Raw genomic sequence first — 14,883 nt, 5'->3', positions numbered from 1 at the left:
TTATATTTATAAGAAAGGCAGTAAGTAAAAGGAAATATATTTACTATATAAAAGTTAAATTAAATCCTATTATATTATTAAATTTTATTTATACTAACTTAGATAACCTTAAAATTCTAACATTTTCTTAAAAAATTACTTTTAGATTTTATACTTTTTATTTTAATATATTAAAATAGTAATTAAGTTTAATAAAAATAACTTATTATTTATTTACCTTTTATTTATATATATTTATATTTCTAATTTCTTATTTTTATTTTATTTTTATTACTTTTTATCTTTTACCTTTTACTTTAAGTCTAAAGAGATTATATAATAAAAAAATATAATATAATAGTAATAATAATATATAATACTATAATAAGTACTAAGATTATAAAATTATTACTTATTACTTTAATTATAAGTATAAAATAATTACCTTTTTAATTTCTTAAGTTATTTTCTTTATAAGTTTATCTTAAGCTATAATTACTAATTTACTTTAATAATAACTATAAATATATTATATCCCTTAATAAGTCTTATTTTAGTAATTATTTAAGAAATAAATATTAAATCCTTTTATTTTAATAAAAAGGCCTTAATAAGATATTAGCTATATTAAACCTTAAAAATCTAAACCAGGCTATACCTTTTATAAATAATTTACTTAAAAATAAAAGGCTTTAATCTTATAATAGATTTTTCCTATTTATATTATAAATATTATATTATTTACCTTATACTTATTATATAATATTATAACTAAGATTTTCTTAATTACTTTTAATACTTATAAAGATTTACTAAGAGGGCAGATATTAAGATATATTTTATATATATTTACTTATAAATATAAGCTACTAGGTTATAATAAAGATATTAAATTATTAAAGATAATAATTAATAAGTCCAGCTAGTAATACCTATAGGTAATATATATAGGCTAGTCTTAAGTAATTAAAATATAACTAGTAATAAATAATAAGATTTAATTAGCTTTATATAGGCATATAAGTACTAGTTAAACTACTAGCTTATAGATAATCCTAGTCTTATAGGTAATATATAAATTATAGTTACTAGTTCTATACTAATATATATTAAATAGTAGCTATAATTAGAGAGGTTAAGGTAGGAGACTATATACTAGAATAAGGACCGAAGTCTGCTTTATTGCCTTATCTAGATATTATATCTATATTTCTATAAAAGGCCAGATATACTAGTATACCTTATAGCTAGTGCAGCCCGAATCCCAGATCTCTCTGTTAATCTAGCCAGTCTGCGCAAGGATAAGATTAGTATTAATAGGATTTTAGAGGGTAGTAGATATAGTTATAGACTGCTGTAAAGAGATAGTCTATAATATGAGCTATAGCCTCCTTTATTAGCTAAAGAGTAACTATCCTTATATATCTTATCTAAACCTATTTACCCTAGTTAAATATACCTTATTAACTACTAAATACTGCTTACTATTAAAAAAGGCATTGGCGTTTTATTTTTAGGTATATTATATAGACGCAAAGTAATAAAAGAGGCTTATTGGCATGCATTTTAATAAGATGCTTGATGGTTTCCTTAATACAATCCGGCATTATAAGGACCTGGCAAATCTACCTATTATACCTCTAGGAAAATACCCTACTTAAGAATATAGGCTTTATATATACTAATAGTATTATACTTCTAAAAATAGATAGATTTTATTTGCAAAATTTAGGATTAGCTAAATATAGGCCCTATATATCCTATAATAGTAATATTTTATCTATTAAATTCTAATTAGCAATAATACTTAAGGTTAATAATAAGGTTAATAACTTATAAAATAAATATATTAATAATAAGTAAAAAGAACTTTTAAAAATATAAGTAAGGTAAGAATTAAGGCCTTAGTATATGCTTTTATTTATTTATATTAAGTTTTACATTACATTTAGTGCCTAGTTTAAGTTAGTCACTATGGGTTAGTTAGGGGTTATAGGTTTCCTGCCTTAGGGTATAGAAAGTTACTTAATCTATTTATATAAGAGAATTCTAGGCTAGAGCGGGATACGTTCCTGCTAATAAGATGCCCTCTTAAAAGTAATATGCCTTTATGCTAATAATATACTAGATAAACTAAATAAAATAGCAGTTATATACAACTTTGCCAGGATTACCTATTTTAATATTTAAAATAATATGCTTAAAACTATTATAGGGCTGGTTATAAGTAGGGCAGGTGCTACTTAGGGGAAAGGGCATCTGGCGCTCTCTGTTAATGCAAGTAGATATTATAGGTATTTTAGGTAGATTTAGATATGATAGTAATTATAGATAGTTTAGCTTAGCACGTCCTGTGCTCCCCCAGGAGACTTTTCAGGGCTAATGGCCCCCCGGAAGAAAAATATATATAATATAACATAACATAGCACTAATTAGCAATCCGATATAAACCAAAACAATAAAACATAAATTTTTTTAACCCCGCGACCTATTTTCTTAGCTAATTTAACTTAAATTACCTATAAATAATACCTAGGATTAGCTCTTATAAAGACTAGGGCGACCTTAACGACCTCTATAGCCCGAGATCTAACTAAAAGACATCCCTCTTAGAAGGTTACCCCTATTTGCCTTATTTTCCCTTATTTCCTAATTTTCCTAATTTTCCCAAATACCTATAATCTTTTTAATATTTTTCTATATATCTTTTCTTTTATACCTTTCCTAAATTTCTTTAGATTTCTTGATTTTATATCTAGATCCTAGACCTCTTTTTATATTACTGCTATCTTTTTTATTTTTATAATATATTTCCTTATTTTCTTTAACCTCTTTTTCCTTATTTCCTTACCTCTTTATTATATCTCTTAAAAATCTCTTTACTTTTAATATATAAAAGGATATTACTTAAGCAGAATAGCTTAGATAGTTTAATTTAACCCTATCCCAACCCAAAGACTAGCGGCCTTGGAATCCTTGCAACTGTTGCCCTGTCCTTGTCTGGTCTCGAGTGCACGCTTAAGCAGTGGTAACAGTCTTGGCTCCGTTGGTAGCTCCAGTGTTGGCGTTGCTACCAGCCTTCTTGCCAGCCTCCTTGCCCTTCTTGGCACCCTTCTTGCTCTTCTTACCCTTCTTACCCTTCTTACCCTTCTTGCTCTTCTTAGCCTTCTTAGCCTTCTTGGCTCGGGCCACAAGCTCGCTGGCGTCCTCTTTCTCGACATCTCGGGTGGCAAGCTCACTGGCGTCCTCTTCGGATTCTTCCTCGACGTCTCGGGCTTCAAGTCCCTCAGCGTCTTCGGTGTCCTCCTCAGCGACTTCGTCTCGCTTGCCATTCTTGTTGCAGTTGTTGGTAGCCTTGGCAGCAGCCTTGCCGTTGGCTCCCTCGTGATGGCGGGCGACGAGTCCCTCGACGTCTTCCTCCTCTTCATCGTCTCGCTTGGTCTTGCATCCTTTGACCGCCTTGGCCTTGGCGCCCTTGTTCTTGGCACCCTGATGATGGGGTTATCCTTGTTAGTTGATGAATGGGTAGCGAAAAGTAAAGTAACTTACATCTCGTGCCTCAAGGGCATCAAAGACGGGGAGTGCGCTTCCTGGAAGAGCAGCAGCAGCAGCAATCAAGGCCTTGCAAGCTCTTAGCTAGATAATATCAAGATTGTGAAGAGAAACTTACAGCAACTTGTCCAACGCGAGCACGAGGGACTCGGTTGTCCTGGGCAAGGGCCTGAGCGGCAAGAGCAGAGACGATAACGTTGGAGAAATACATCTTGAAGGATAAAAGGTGTTGAAGATGAGAAATGAGTTCTGACCAGCAGGTAAAGAGAGGAGTAATGTAGATTAAAGTAGGACTAGCCTGGTAATGATGAAAGAAACTTTGAGATGTTGCGTCAAGCAAAGCTCAAGTAGTTGAAGAATGGAAGTGAGTTGAGTTGGTTGATGAGAACAATTTTGTGATGAAAATGCCAAGCTTTATATCGCTCTCATCTCGACTATGTTCATCTACGCTAATACCCCATTTCCCCAGATCCTATGGTCTTGGAGTAGATTCTCGTATTCGATTCGTAATTCAATTGGTAGTCAAACGCAAGCGCCAAGACCAGACCCAAAATGTTTTGAAGTTTTTGCAAACGATGCCAAACTGCCGTACTCACTCATAGTCGAGATCCGAAATAACCGATCTATACGAGTAATACTAACCCCGGACTATAGGTCTCTTACTATAAGAGAAGGTGGTGCTGGGACGGCTAGAACGGCCTATCATGAACTCGGGTCTCGGCCGAAAGCCAACACGCTGGGTCGTTTGTTAAACGCGCCAAAGTTTTGGTCATAGGTCATTGATGGAAATTGAAGCTCGGACAAGTTTCGCCGGTTTCACATCACATGATTGGGCTAGATTTGGCGACCCCTGACGGCTACGACATATAGTGCTTCACATTGCCTGAAATTATTACAAACCCCTGTTACAGATATTACCCCACCAAAGATCTAGAGCTATATTTCGGTATACTTATTAATAACCACTCTGCATTGGAGATGATTGCGAAACTGCCAAATCCACAAAACTGGAATATTGTTTTGAGTGAGCGGTCTGGATGAGTTTCGCACCTTGTGAGGTCGCATTTGGTGCTTGCACGAACCATCCTACGTTTCGTCTTGGCGTTTTAAGACTGTCATTATGAGCCGAATAACCGTCCAATTACGAAGAGACCAATTGGAACGCCAAGAGTTTGAAGGCAGGTATATACACACTGACGACGCCTTGAACTCAATTCACTTTTGCTTTTCAACATTATCTCTTTGATCTAAATTCACAAAACCGTAAATTTCAAACAGTTCACATCAATTCGGGCCGAAACAACCATGTCGCCAAAGTATAGACCAGTTCCCAATAAAGAGGAACAGACATACGAAAAGAATGCCCTTCTCTCACCTCTGCCAATCTACTCCAACAGCCCGCCATTTGTGTCGCATTCCACAACACATCCATATCTATTCTGAATATGTCATGGCACCTTACTATCTTTTTCATTAACTTTCTTTGTTTTTTCATTACTAGTTCGGGCTACGCCTTCAACTAATGGAGCGTGCTCTCAACCAGCCTTTCCCTAAGGTAGGTCTAACCTTGTCCACCATCAATCGTATGTTAACGTCAAATAGCTCCTGCGGAAAGCGTTTCCGGTTTCCACTCAGTTCGATATAATGTCACTCTAGCCTTGAAAATGACCGAAATTGTCGAATATAGCCCTAAAGTTGATAAAGCATAAAATCACGTAATATACGATGTTAGCGACTACATGATTTCTCAAGCTAAGCTTGACAAATTGGGTCTTGATTGAGCTTCGCTTAACGTCAAGGACCCCAAGACCGGTCATGAAGGCTATTATGTTGGAATCTAAGTTTTCCATCAACTTCATTGTCTCAACTTGCTTCGACAAGAAACTTATAAAGAATATTACTCTATAACGGGAGGCGATATTAATGTTGAATCGGAGGACTTAAGAGGATATCTTAGTAAGGATAACGTGTTTAATAAGCGAGCGACGCAGTTAAGCGAGTAGCGCACTACCTTATATATATTAAATCTAGTTTTTAAAAAACTATTTAAATATCTAAACTAAACCTAAAATAGCTATAATCTTACTAATATATATATATATCTTAAAATAAATTATATTTTTTTTTTATATTTTTTAAAATATTATATATAGCTAGTATATAAAAAAGGTATTTATATTATATATTTAAGAGTTTTTATATACAATAAAGTAACTAGAAATTAATACAAAATATATTAAAATAGAGTTAGTTATATTATTATAAGAAATATTTCTTTTAGATTTTTAGCTATTTTATTTATACTAAAAAAATGCTATATAATAGGGATTTTATAGTTATACAGTGCAGTGCATTACTCGCTTGTCTGCGTCGCTTGCTTATTAAACACGTTACAATTGCTTATTCAGACTAATATATTGTTTAGATTACTGTATTGAGATTTTGAGAACGAACTTGATGTGCCAGAGTAATACAGGCGTCTTTGCATTTAAGTATTATGACGGTTATGACAGCCACTGGCCTGACTTTAGCACGTTGCACTGTGTCGTAACTTTAATGCTATTCGAGAATGGGCATTTGAGCACGCGGTTGCGTTTGGAGATAAGGAGTAAAGTGACCAATTAGAATACCATGCAGTACCCACCTACTGGCAGCACCTACCTATTAGCAAGTAAAAAAATAGTTTCTTTATATAAAATGCTTAATTGTATTTATATAGTATTTAACTAGAATTAAAGCTATTAATATAAAATAATTTTTATTATATTAAGGAATTTATTTAGTTTAATATTACTATATTACTTTCTTAACTATATATAATATAGCTATATAAAACTAATATAAAATAATATATATAATATATATATAAAATAGATAAGTATATAATAATTAGGTTTTAAAATAGTAAAAACTATATAATTTAAAGGAATAAATTATAATTTAATATATCCTTAACCTAAATTTATAAGGATTTCCTTCTTAATAATATAATAATAAAGAAATAATAAATTAATTACTTATTAATTAAAATATTTTACTAGTTAGTAAGTACTAGGCTATTAATTTTATTAAGTAATAATTAAAGCTTAAGACTTATTTTTAAAGGAAATATAATTATTAAAGGGCTAAATATAAATATTTAATTATTATTTTTAATTAATTTAGGCTTATAAAAAATATAATTATAAAATATAACATTTAATTAAATAATATCTAAAACTTTAATAAGACTAGCTTTATAAGAAGTATATTATTAAATAGCCTCTATTTATATTAATAGTATATTAATATTATAGCTAATTTGCTTATTTAGTTATATAATTTATTTTATAACTTATTTAATTCTCTTTTTACTACTAATATTAAATTTATAACTTAAAGTCTTTAACTTTAAGTAATTAAACTTATATAAAACTTAATATATATCTTTTATAAAACCTTATAATTACCCCGCTTTTATCTTAAATATTATAATATACTATCTCCCTTATCTTAATTATACTCTTATAATTTAAAACTATAACTAGCTTATTATTAACTATTAATTAGCTTTATAGCCTTTATTAACTTTATTAATTATTTTTTTATATTATTAAGCTAATATTTATATAGGTTTTTAACTAAAGTCCTTAATTTAAAGTTTTTAATAAATCCCTTATTACTTACCTTTATAAGCCTTCTTATTATAAGGGATTACTCTAGCTTTTATAATAACTTAATTTCTTCCTTAAGGTAGCCTTTAAAGATTATTAGCTCTTTATAATAATAATATATAAGTAAGAAGACCTTATAACCTAAAGCAGCTTATTTAATAAAGGTAATATTATCCTCTTTATCTTAAGTCTTTCTAATCTCTATTATTATAATATAAAGCTTATCTTTATATTTATAGTCTTTAAGAGCTGCTATAAAATAAGGGATTAGGTTAGGCATTTTAATATAAAAGGCCTTATTAGGTAGCTATAGGCTTCTTTAGATAGGTATTGTAATGGTGTAGCTATAATGCTATTAGCGGTTGCAGTTAGAAGTCAGGTCGGATAACTTACTAAAGTATAATAGGTAATTAAAGCATAGTATCCTTTTAGGTAAGTTATAAGAAGAAGGTTAGGGCTAGCTAATAAGCAGGGCTTTTTAGCTAGTATATATATAGCTAGGTTTAGGCTATAATTAAGGTAGCTAACTATAATAATTTAACTTAATAACGCTTTACTAGCTATAGGGGTAATAAATATTTAAATTATATTAGATTTTAGAAATACCTAGATATACTTTTTAAGGCTAACTTATAAACTTAAAAAAATTAAAAAAAAAAACAAATTATTAAGTAATATAATTATTATTAGCTTAAAAAAGTATAAAAGCTTAAAATTAATTTAGCTTAAGAATTAGAAATAAGTTATAGTAATTTAAGTAATTAATATAAAAGGCAAGGCTATTAATTTATTTATTATAATTATAAGTTAATATTACCTTATTAATTAATATTAAGAAAGTAAGTTCTTAAATACTTAGGCTATTATTATAACTTAAAATAGTTAAATAATAATAAGATAGGCCTTAACTAGCTAAAGCACTTTAATTAATATATATTTAACTAATTAATTAATACTTATTATCTTCTAATCTTTAATAATTATAAAAGTTATTAATTTATTAATTTTTAAATATATTATAAGAAAAATAATATTATTATACTTTATATAATACCTTAATTTTTATATTTATTATAGGCCTTTAATATTAAGTACTTTAGCCTATTAAAAAAGGTATATAATTAAGAAATAAAATAACTAATTAAAAGGTTTATAATCTATATTTTTAAGACTAAGTTCTTCCTAGCTTTTTATATTATCTTTTAATTAATTATAATTAAAGTATATATTAAAAGAGGTTTTAAAAAAGCTAGGCTTATTTCTTTTAATTTAAAAGTTATAATTTTAAAGCTTAATATATAGCTATAGACTTTAATACTCCCTAAGGTAATTATTAAACCCTTAATTCCTTAAATATTAAAGACTTTAAAGACTATACTTAAGGCTTAATTTTAATATAAATACCTTAAGAGATAAATTAAAAGGCATTAAAGTAAGTCTTTAAAGTTAATTTTAAAGGCATTTAAATCTCTTTTAAGAGAAATAAAGGCAGTTATATATAAGATAGCTTTAATAAGGGCTAAGACTAAAGATTTTTAATAAGTAAATAAGATATTTAGCTAGTAGTATATAGTAAAAAAAACCTACTTATAAATTAAAGGAAAGATAATTATAAAATAAGATAGGAATTTAATTAATTATATAAATATAGATATATAAATAGTAGTTATATTATTAAAAAGTAATAATAAAGGAAGGTTAATATAACTAGGGGTTAGGTAATATAAAATATATAGTAAAACTAAGTATAATATAAAGACCTATTAAGAGGGTATTAAGGCCTCTAAGAATAAGTATAATAACTAAATTTAATTAATTAGATAATTTATTATATTTTTATTATAATATTTATTTAAAAGGTTAAGATTTTTATTTTATATACTTATTTATTTTATATACTTATTTATTTTATATACTTATTTATTTTATATACTTATTTATTTTATATACTTATTATATATATTATATTAAATTATTTTCTTTAATAACTAGCCTCCTTAATGCTCCTTTTAATACTCTTAATACTAGCCCTTAATAATTCCCTTAAAAATGCTATATATATCTTATATAAAGGATAAAGTTACTAAAGTAATATTAGAAATTATAAATAATAGCCTCTTATAGAATATATCTATTTAGAAATATAAGATTTTTTAATTAAATTTTAGGGACTAATTAAGAGGCTTACTATTAAGGTTAAAGGTTATATAGCTTGCCTAGCTATTATTTAGACTTAAGGAATATAAATTAATTATATAAATACTTTAATAAGAGGCCTTAAGCTATACTCCTTCTTATAGTAAAGTTTATATTATTATTAATACCTTTATATAATAATAAGAAAGACAAAAGCCTATTAATATAAATTAGCTAGCTAGGTTTATAAAATACTATCTATTTATAAAGATAAAGATAGGAAAATACTAAGAGGTATTAAAATTTAATTACTTTATCTTAATTACTATTAATTAATACTTTAATATTTAGAAAAAAGAATATAGCTAAATTAAACTTAAGAATATAATTAATATTAATAAAAATAAGATAATAATTAGATTTTATAAGTATTTATTATTTTAACTAAGAATTTAACTAATTTATTATAAATTTAGGCTTAAATTCTTTAGTTATTAGTAGTAATAATCCTAGGAAAAAGGCCTTTTTTAAAAGCTATTAGTTTTATGCTTAAACTAGCTTTATTAAGGCTATTATAATAACTAGCTATCTTTTAAAACTAGGGATTATTTTTAAAGGTAAATAACTTTAAAAATAATAATTTATTAATAAGCTTTAAGAGGTAGCTAGGTAGTAATATAATATATTTAATAATAGCTAAATAGATATTTATATTATTATTAAGTAGCTTAAAGAGGTTTATTTTCTTTAAGTATAACTATTTAATATATTTAATATAAGGTATAATAATTAGGTTTTTAAATAAGTAAACTAATTTATATTAAGTTTATATTTATAAATATTATAAGATATAATATTAAAATATCTCTTAATAGTAAACTTAATATATATTAAGCTTAATTAATATAAAGAAGGTTTATTAATAATTAATAAGCTAGAATTTATAAAAGTATTAATAAATATATTATATATATTTAAAATAACTTATAATTATAAATTAATATTTATATATAAGCTATAAGTAAATTTATAAATGTTATTAACCTTAGTTTAAATTACTACTTTTTTATTAATTTTACTTTATTTATTCTAATAACGTAGTTTACAAGCGAGTTGGCCACCCAAGCGAGTTGGCTAGCATACTTTTTACCTTAAAAGCTATTTTTTAAATAATTCTTATAAATTCAAATTAGGCTTAAAATAGCCAAGATTTAAATAGCATATATATAAATCCTAAAGTAAGCTATATTAATTTTCCTAGATTTTTAAAAAAATCCTATATAGCTATAAACTTTAAAGTCTATTTACACTGTAAAATACACTGTATTTTAAGGTTTTCTATATAATCTAAAATACTTAAAAATCTTTAAAAAATACCTTTTAATAAAGTTAATTATACTATTTTAGGAACACCTTTTATTTAATTTTTAGCTAATTTATTTAAGCTTTGGAATGCTATAGGGTAAACTATTATTAGCTGCACAGTATGCTGGCCAACTCGCTTGGGTGGCCAACTCGCTTGTGAACTACGTTATATAAAGTTAATTAGTTATATGCCTTATTATATATATTTAATTAATTAAGCTAATTATAACTTTAGGTTAATTTAACTTTTACTAACTAACTTATATAAAACTTAATATAATTCCTTTAATTCTAACTTTAATAAAATTTCTAAACCCCGCCTTTACCCCGCGTTTATCTAACTCTATACACAGACTCCCCATCCTAGCTACGCTCTTATAGTCCAAGACCATAGCCAGGCTATTACCAATTCAAGAGCAGCTCTCCGGCAACATCGGCTGCCCTTATAGATATACTAAGGAGCCACTCTTTATATATAGCTAAGCTTATAAAGGCAGCAAGGAAAGCTGCCTTATCTAACTAAAAAGGATAACCTTCCCTTAGGGCTGTTTCTAGGTCTTTAAGACCTAATAGCTTATTATTAACCTAGTTTAGATTAATTAAACTAATACAGTGCCTCTCTTCTATATAACTAATTAACCAGATTAGGCTGCAATTAAAGATAGCTACCTTAATAAGGTTAGATCTGCCCCTTAATAAGAAGCTCTTTATAATAGTAGTAACTATTATATATATTATATAGAGTTCTTCTTTATTAGCTGCCTTTAGGGCAGGCCTAATAGCTAGATTAAGATTATAGCTAGTTATATAGTAGGCATAATTATATAGCTATAGGCTATTTTATATAGCAGGCATTAAGGTAGTATAGCTATTATGCTATTAATAAGAAGGGTTAGAAGGGAAAGTTAGGTTAGATAATATACTTTAGAAGTGCGATAAATAGATTAGGTATAGTATGTTATAAAGGTTAACTAAGGTTCCTTTAAATAGGTTAAAGGAAGAAGGTTAATTTAGCTATTAAAATATAACTAGTATTAATACTGCTTAGTTAAGGCAGTAATTATATTATTAAGGTAAATAAACCTTATTTAATTCTAACTTTTATAATAATAGCTTATTATAAGGGTTTTATTATTTAAATTATTAATAAAAAAGCTAAAAAGCTTAATAGCCTTATATAAGGCTAAAGGTAAGGGAAAAAAAGAAAAAAATATTAATATTAAGGAAATTTATATTTTAAGGTTTTTTATTTAATTATATAATATTAAGATAAAATAAATAATAAAAATTAAGAAATTAAATAAAAGTAAATAGTTATATATAAAGGTAATTTATTAAGTTTTTTAATTTAATTAATATTATAATATTTTATAAACTTATAAGTATATTAAAGACATTAAATAAAAATAGTTAATAGAAATAGGTTTAATATTATTTAGTAAAGATAATAAAGTCCTTTTATAAATATTTTTTATTTAATTAAATAATATTAAATAGAAATAAATAAAAATATATTAAGGGATTAAATAAAGGTAAATAATAGATATAAGTCTAGTATTGCTTAAAAATAAAATGCTTTTTTTAGATATTTTTTTATTTAATTAGATAGTTTTAAAAAGGAATAAATATTAAAATTTATAAAAATTAAATAAAGGTAAATAATAATATTTAAAAGACTTAAATAATAGAAAATAGTTAAGGATAAAATAATAAAAAGAAGTCTATTAATTAATAAGCATTACTAACTTATTAAAGATATATTAAATATTATAACCTAACGGTAAAAGGCGCTTATATTACATATACCCTACCTTACTTTTACTAATTATAACATAACTCGCGCCTTACCCCAGAACATCCCGTGAGCCTCACGAACCGGCTTACGATATAGACTCACGACTTACCATAAGCCAGGCTTAGCATACCATAAGCTACCTACTATATATATATATTTATTTAATAGTAAATAAAACTTAGCTTACTAGCTAATAATAAGACCTCTTTATATTAATAAGCCTTATCTGCATTACTTTATTATTAAGAAATATAATAACTTAATAACTACTTAATATAATGCCTTATATCTTTATAAATATAAAATCTAATATAAACTAGTTTAATTATTTGGAAACCTAAACCGTTATATTAAAGTTAAGAGAATTTATATTAAAAGTAATATATTAAGGTAAATAATACTACATAATTAAAAATAAAAATAAATAATAAATAATAGTTTAATATTACTTAATAAAGATAATAAAGTACTTATTTAAAGATTTTATATTTAATTAAATAGTAATATATAATAGTAGATAATAATAATAAAAGGGATTAAATAAAGGCAGATAATAGTAAATAATTAAGAATAAAGGCAGATAATAAAAATAAGTTAAATATTAGTTAATAAAAATAATAAACTACTCTTTTAGAGATTTTTTATTTAATTAGATAGTGCTAAAAGAGAATATATAATAATAATAATAAAAACTAAATAAAAATAAATAATAAAACTAAGTTTAGTATTACTTAATAGAGATAATAAAATACTTTTTTAAAGATATTTTATTTAATTAAATAGTATTAAAAAATATTAATAATATTAATTTAAAGGGCTATATAAAGGCAAATAAAACTAAATATCTAAATATAAAGTAATTAATAAGCTTAACTAGCTTATTAAAAATATATTAAATTTAAGGGAATTTATATAAAAAGGGGTATATTAAGGTAAATAATAAAAGCAAGTCTAGTAATACTTATTAAATATAATAAATTACTTTTTTAAATGTTTTTTATTTAATTAAATAGTATTAAATAATAATAAATAATAATAATAAATTAAATTAAATAAAGGTAAATAATATTATATAATTAAGAATATAGGCAAATAATAAAAGCTAGTTTAATATTACTTAATAGAGATAATAAACTGCTTTTTTAGAGATTTTTTATTTAATTATATAGTTTTAAAAAGTATAAATAATATTATTTAAATAAATTAAATAAAGGCAGATATTATTAAATAATTAAAAATAAAATAATTAATAAGCTTAATTAACTTATTAAAAATATATTAAAGTTAAGAAAACTTATATTAAAAATAATATATTATAGTAAATAATAAAAGTAAATTTAGTATTATTTAATAGAGGTAATAAAGTGCTTTTTTAGAGATTTCTTATTTAATTATATAATATTAAAAAGTATAAATAATAATAACTTAAAGAACTAAATAAACATAAATAATAATAAATAATTAAGGATAATAACTAAGAATAAAAGGAAGTCTAGTATTACTTAGTAAAAGTAATAAAGTGCTTTTATAAATATTTTTTATTTAATTAAATAATAATAAATAAAGGTAAATAATACTAAATAATTAGAGATAAAACTAAATAATAAAGGTAAGTTTAATATTACTTAATAGAGATAATAAAGTACTTTATTAAGTATTTTTTATTTAATTAAATAGTATTAAAAAGTATAAATAATAATAATTAATAGGATTAAATAAAAAGGGATAATAAAAGCAAGTCTAATATTACTTAATAAAAATAATAAAGTACTTTTTTAGAGATTTTTTATTTAATTAAATAGTTTAAATTAAAATAAATAATAAAAGTTAAAAGCAAACTGCTAATTAATAAAGTATTAAAGTATAATTAGCCTAAGCTAATAAAGTAACTAAAGTAAATATAATAAGCTTAAGTAAAAAGTTTATTATATTAAAATTTAAATTAATCTTAAGGTTATATTAATATCTTAATAATAATATTAATATTAATATAAAAAAGAAACTTTATTATCTAATTAAATAGCTATATAATATATACTTTATTTTTATATAAATCTAATTATAAAAAGGGGGACTTTTTTAATACTTTAGGAAAAGGTAAATTATAAGGTATAAAAAAGGTAAATTAATTTATAATATAATAGCACTATGCTAAACTCCTATATTAAAAAAAGGTAAATTGGCCAATTCACTATTATAATAAGTAGTAGGGGCGATATATTATAAGTAGTGGGGGCGATATATTATAATAGTTTCTTAGATCGAGGTGGTTCGCGATCGAAATCAACGCCTGATCTGGCTTTCGCAGTCATCATTCGTTGATAAGATCATTAACCATTTTAGAATCCAAGGAGGAAAAAATTCCCCCACGCCAATGACCACCAAGGAATATTTTCCCAACAA

The 14,883-nt window shown here is 24.9% G+C and overlaps 1 protein-coding gene across 1 annotated transcript; it reads right to left on the bottom strand.

Annotated features, from left to right (window-relative positions):
* Positions 1 to 2,997: 2,997 nt before the first annotated feature.
* Positions 2,998 to 3,742, bottom strand: BKA55DRAFT_697477 (uncharacterized protein; the record flags this gene model as incomplete). The annotated part of the gene is made up of 3 exons (XM_046200386.1): positions 2,998 to 3,468; positions 3,529 to 3,600; positions 3,650 to 3,742. 3 exons carry the CDS (start codon positions 3,740 to 3,742, stop codon positions 2,998 to 3,000), a joined length of 636 nt encoding a protein of 211 aa, XP_046042029.1.
* Positions 3,743 to 14,883: the final 11,141 nt, after the last annotated feature.

Source organism: Fusarium redolens, assembly GCF_020744475.1.
Source record: "Fusarium redolens strain MPI-CAGE-AT-0023 chromosome Unknown BKA55scaffold_28, whole genome shotgun sequence".
NCBI classification, from domain to species: Eukaryota; Fungi; Ascomycota; class Sordariomycetes; order Hypocreales; family Nectriaceae; genus Fusarium; species Fusarium redolens.
This window is presented reverse-complemented; position numbering and strand designations above follow the sequence as displayed.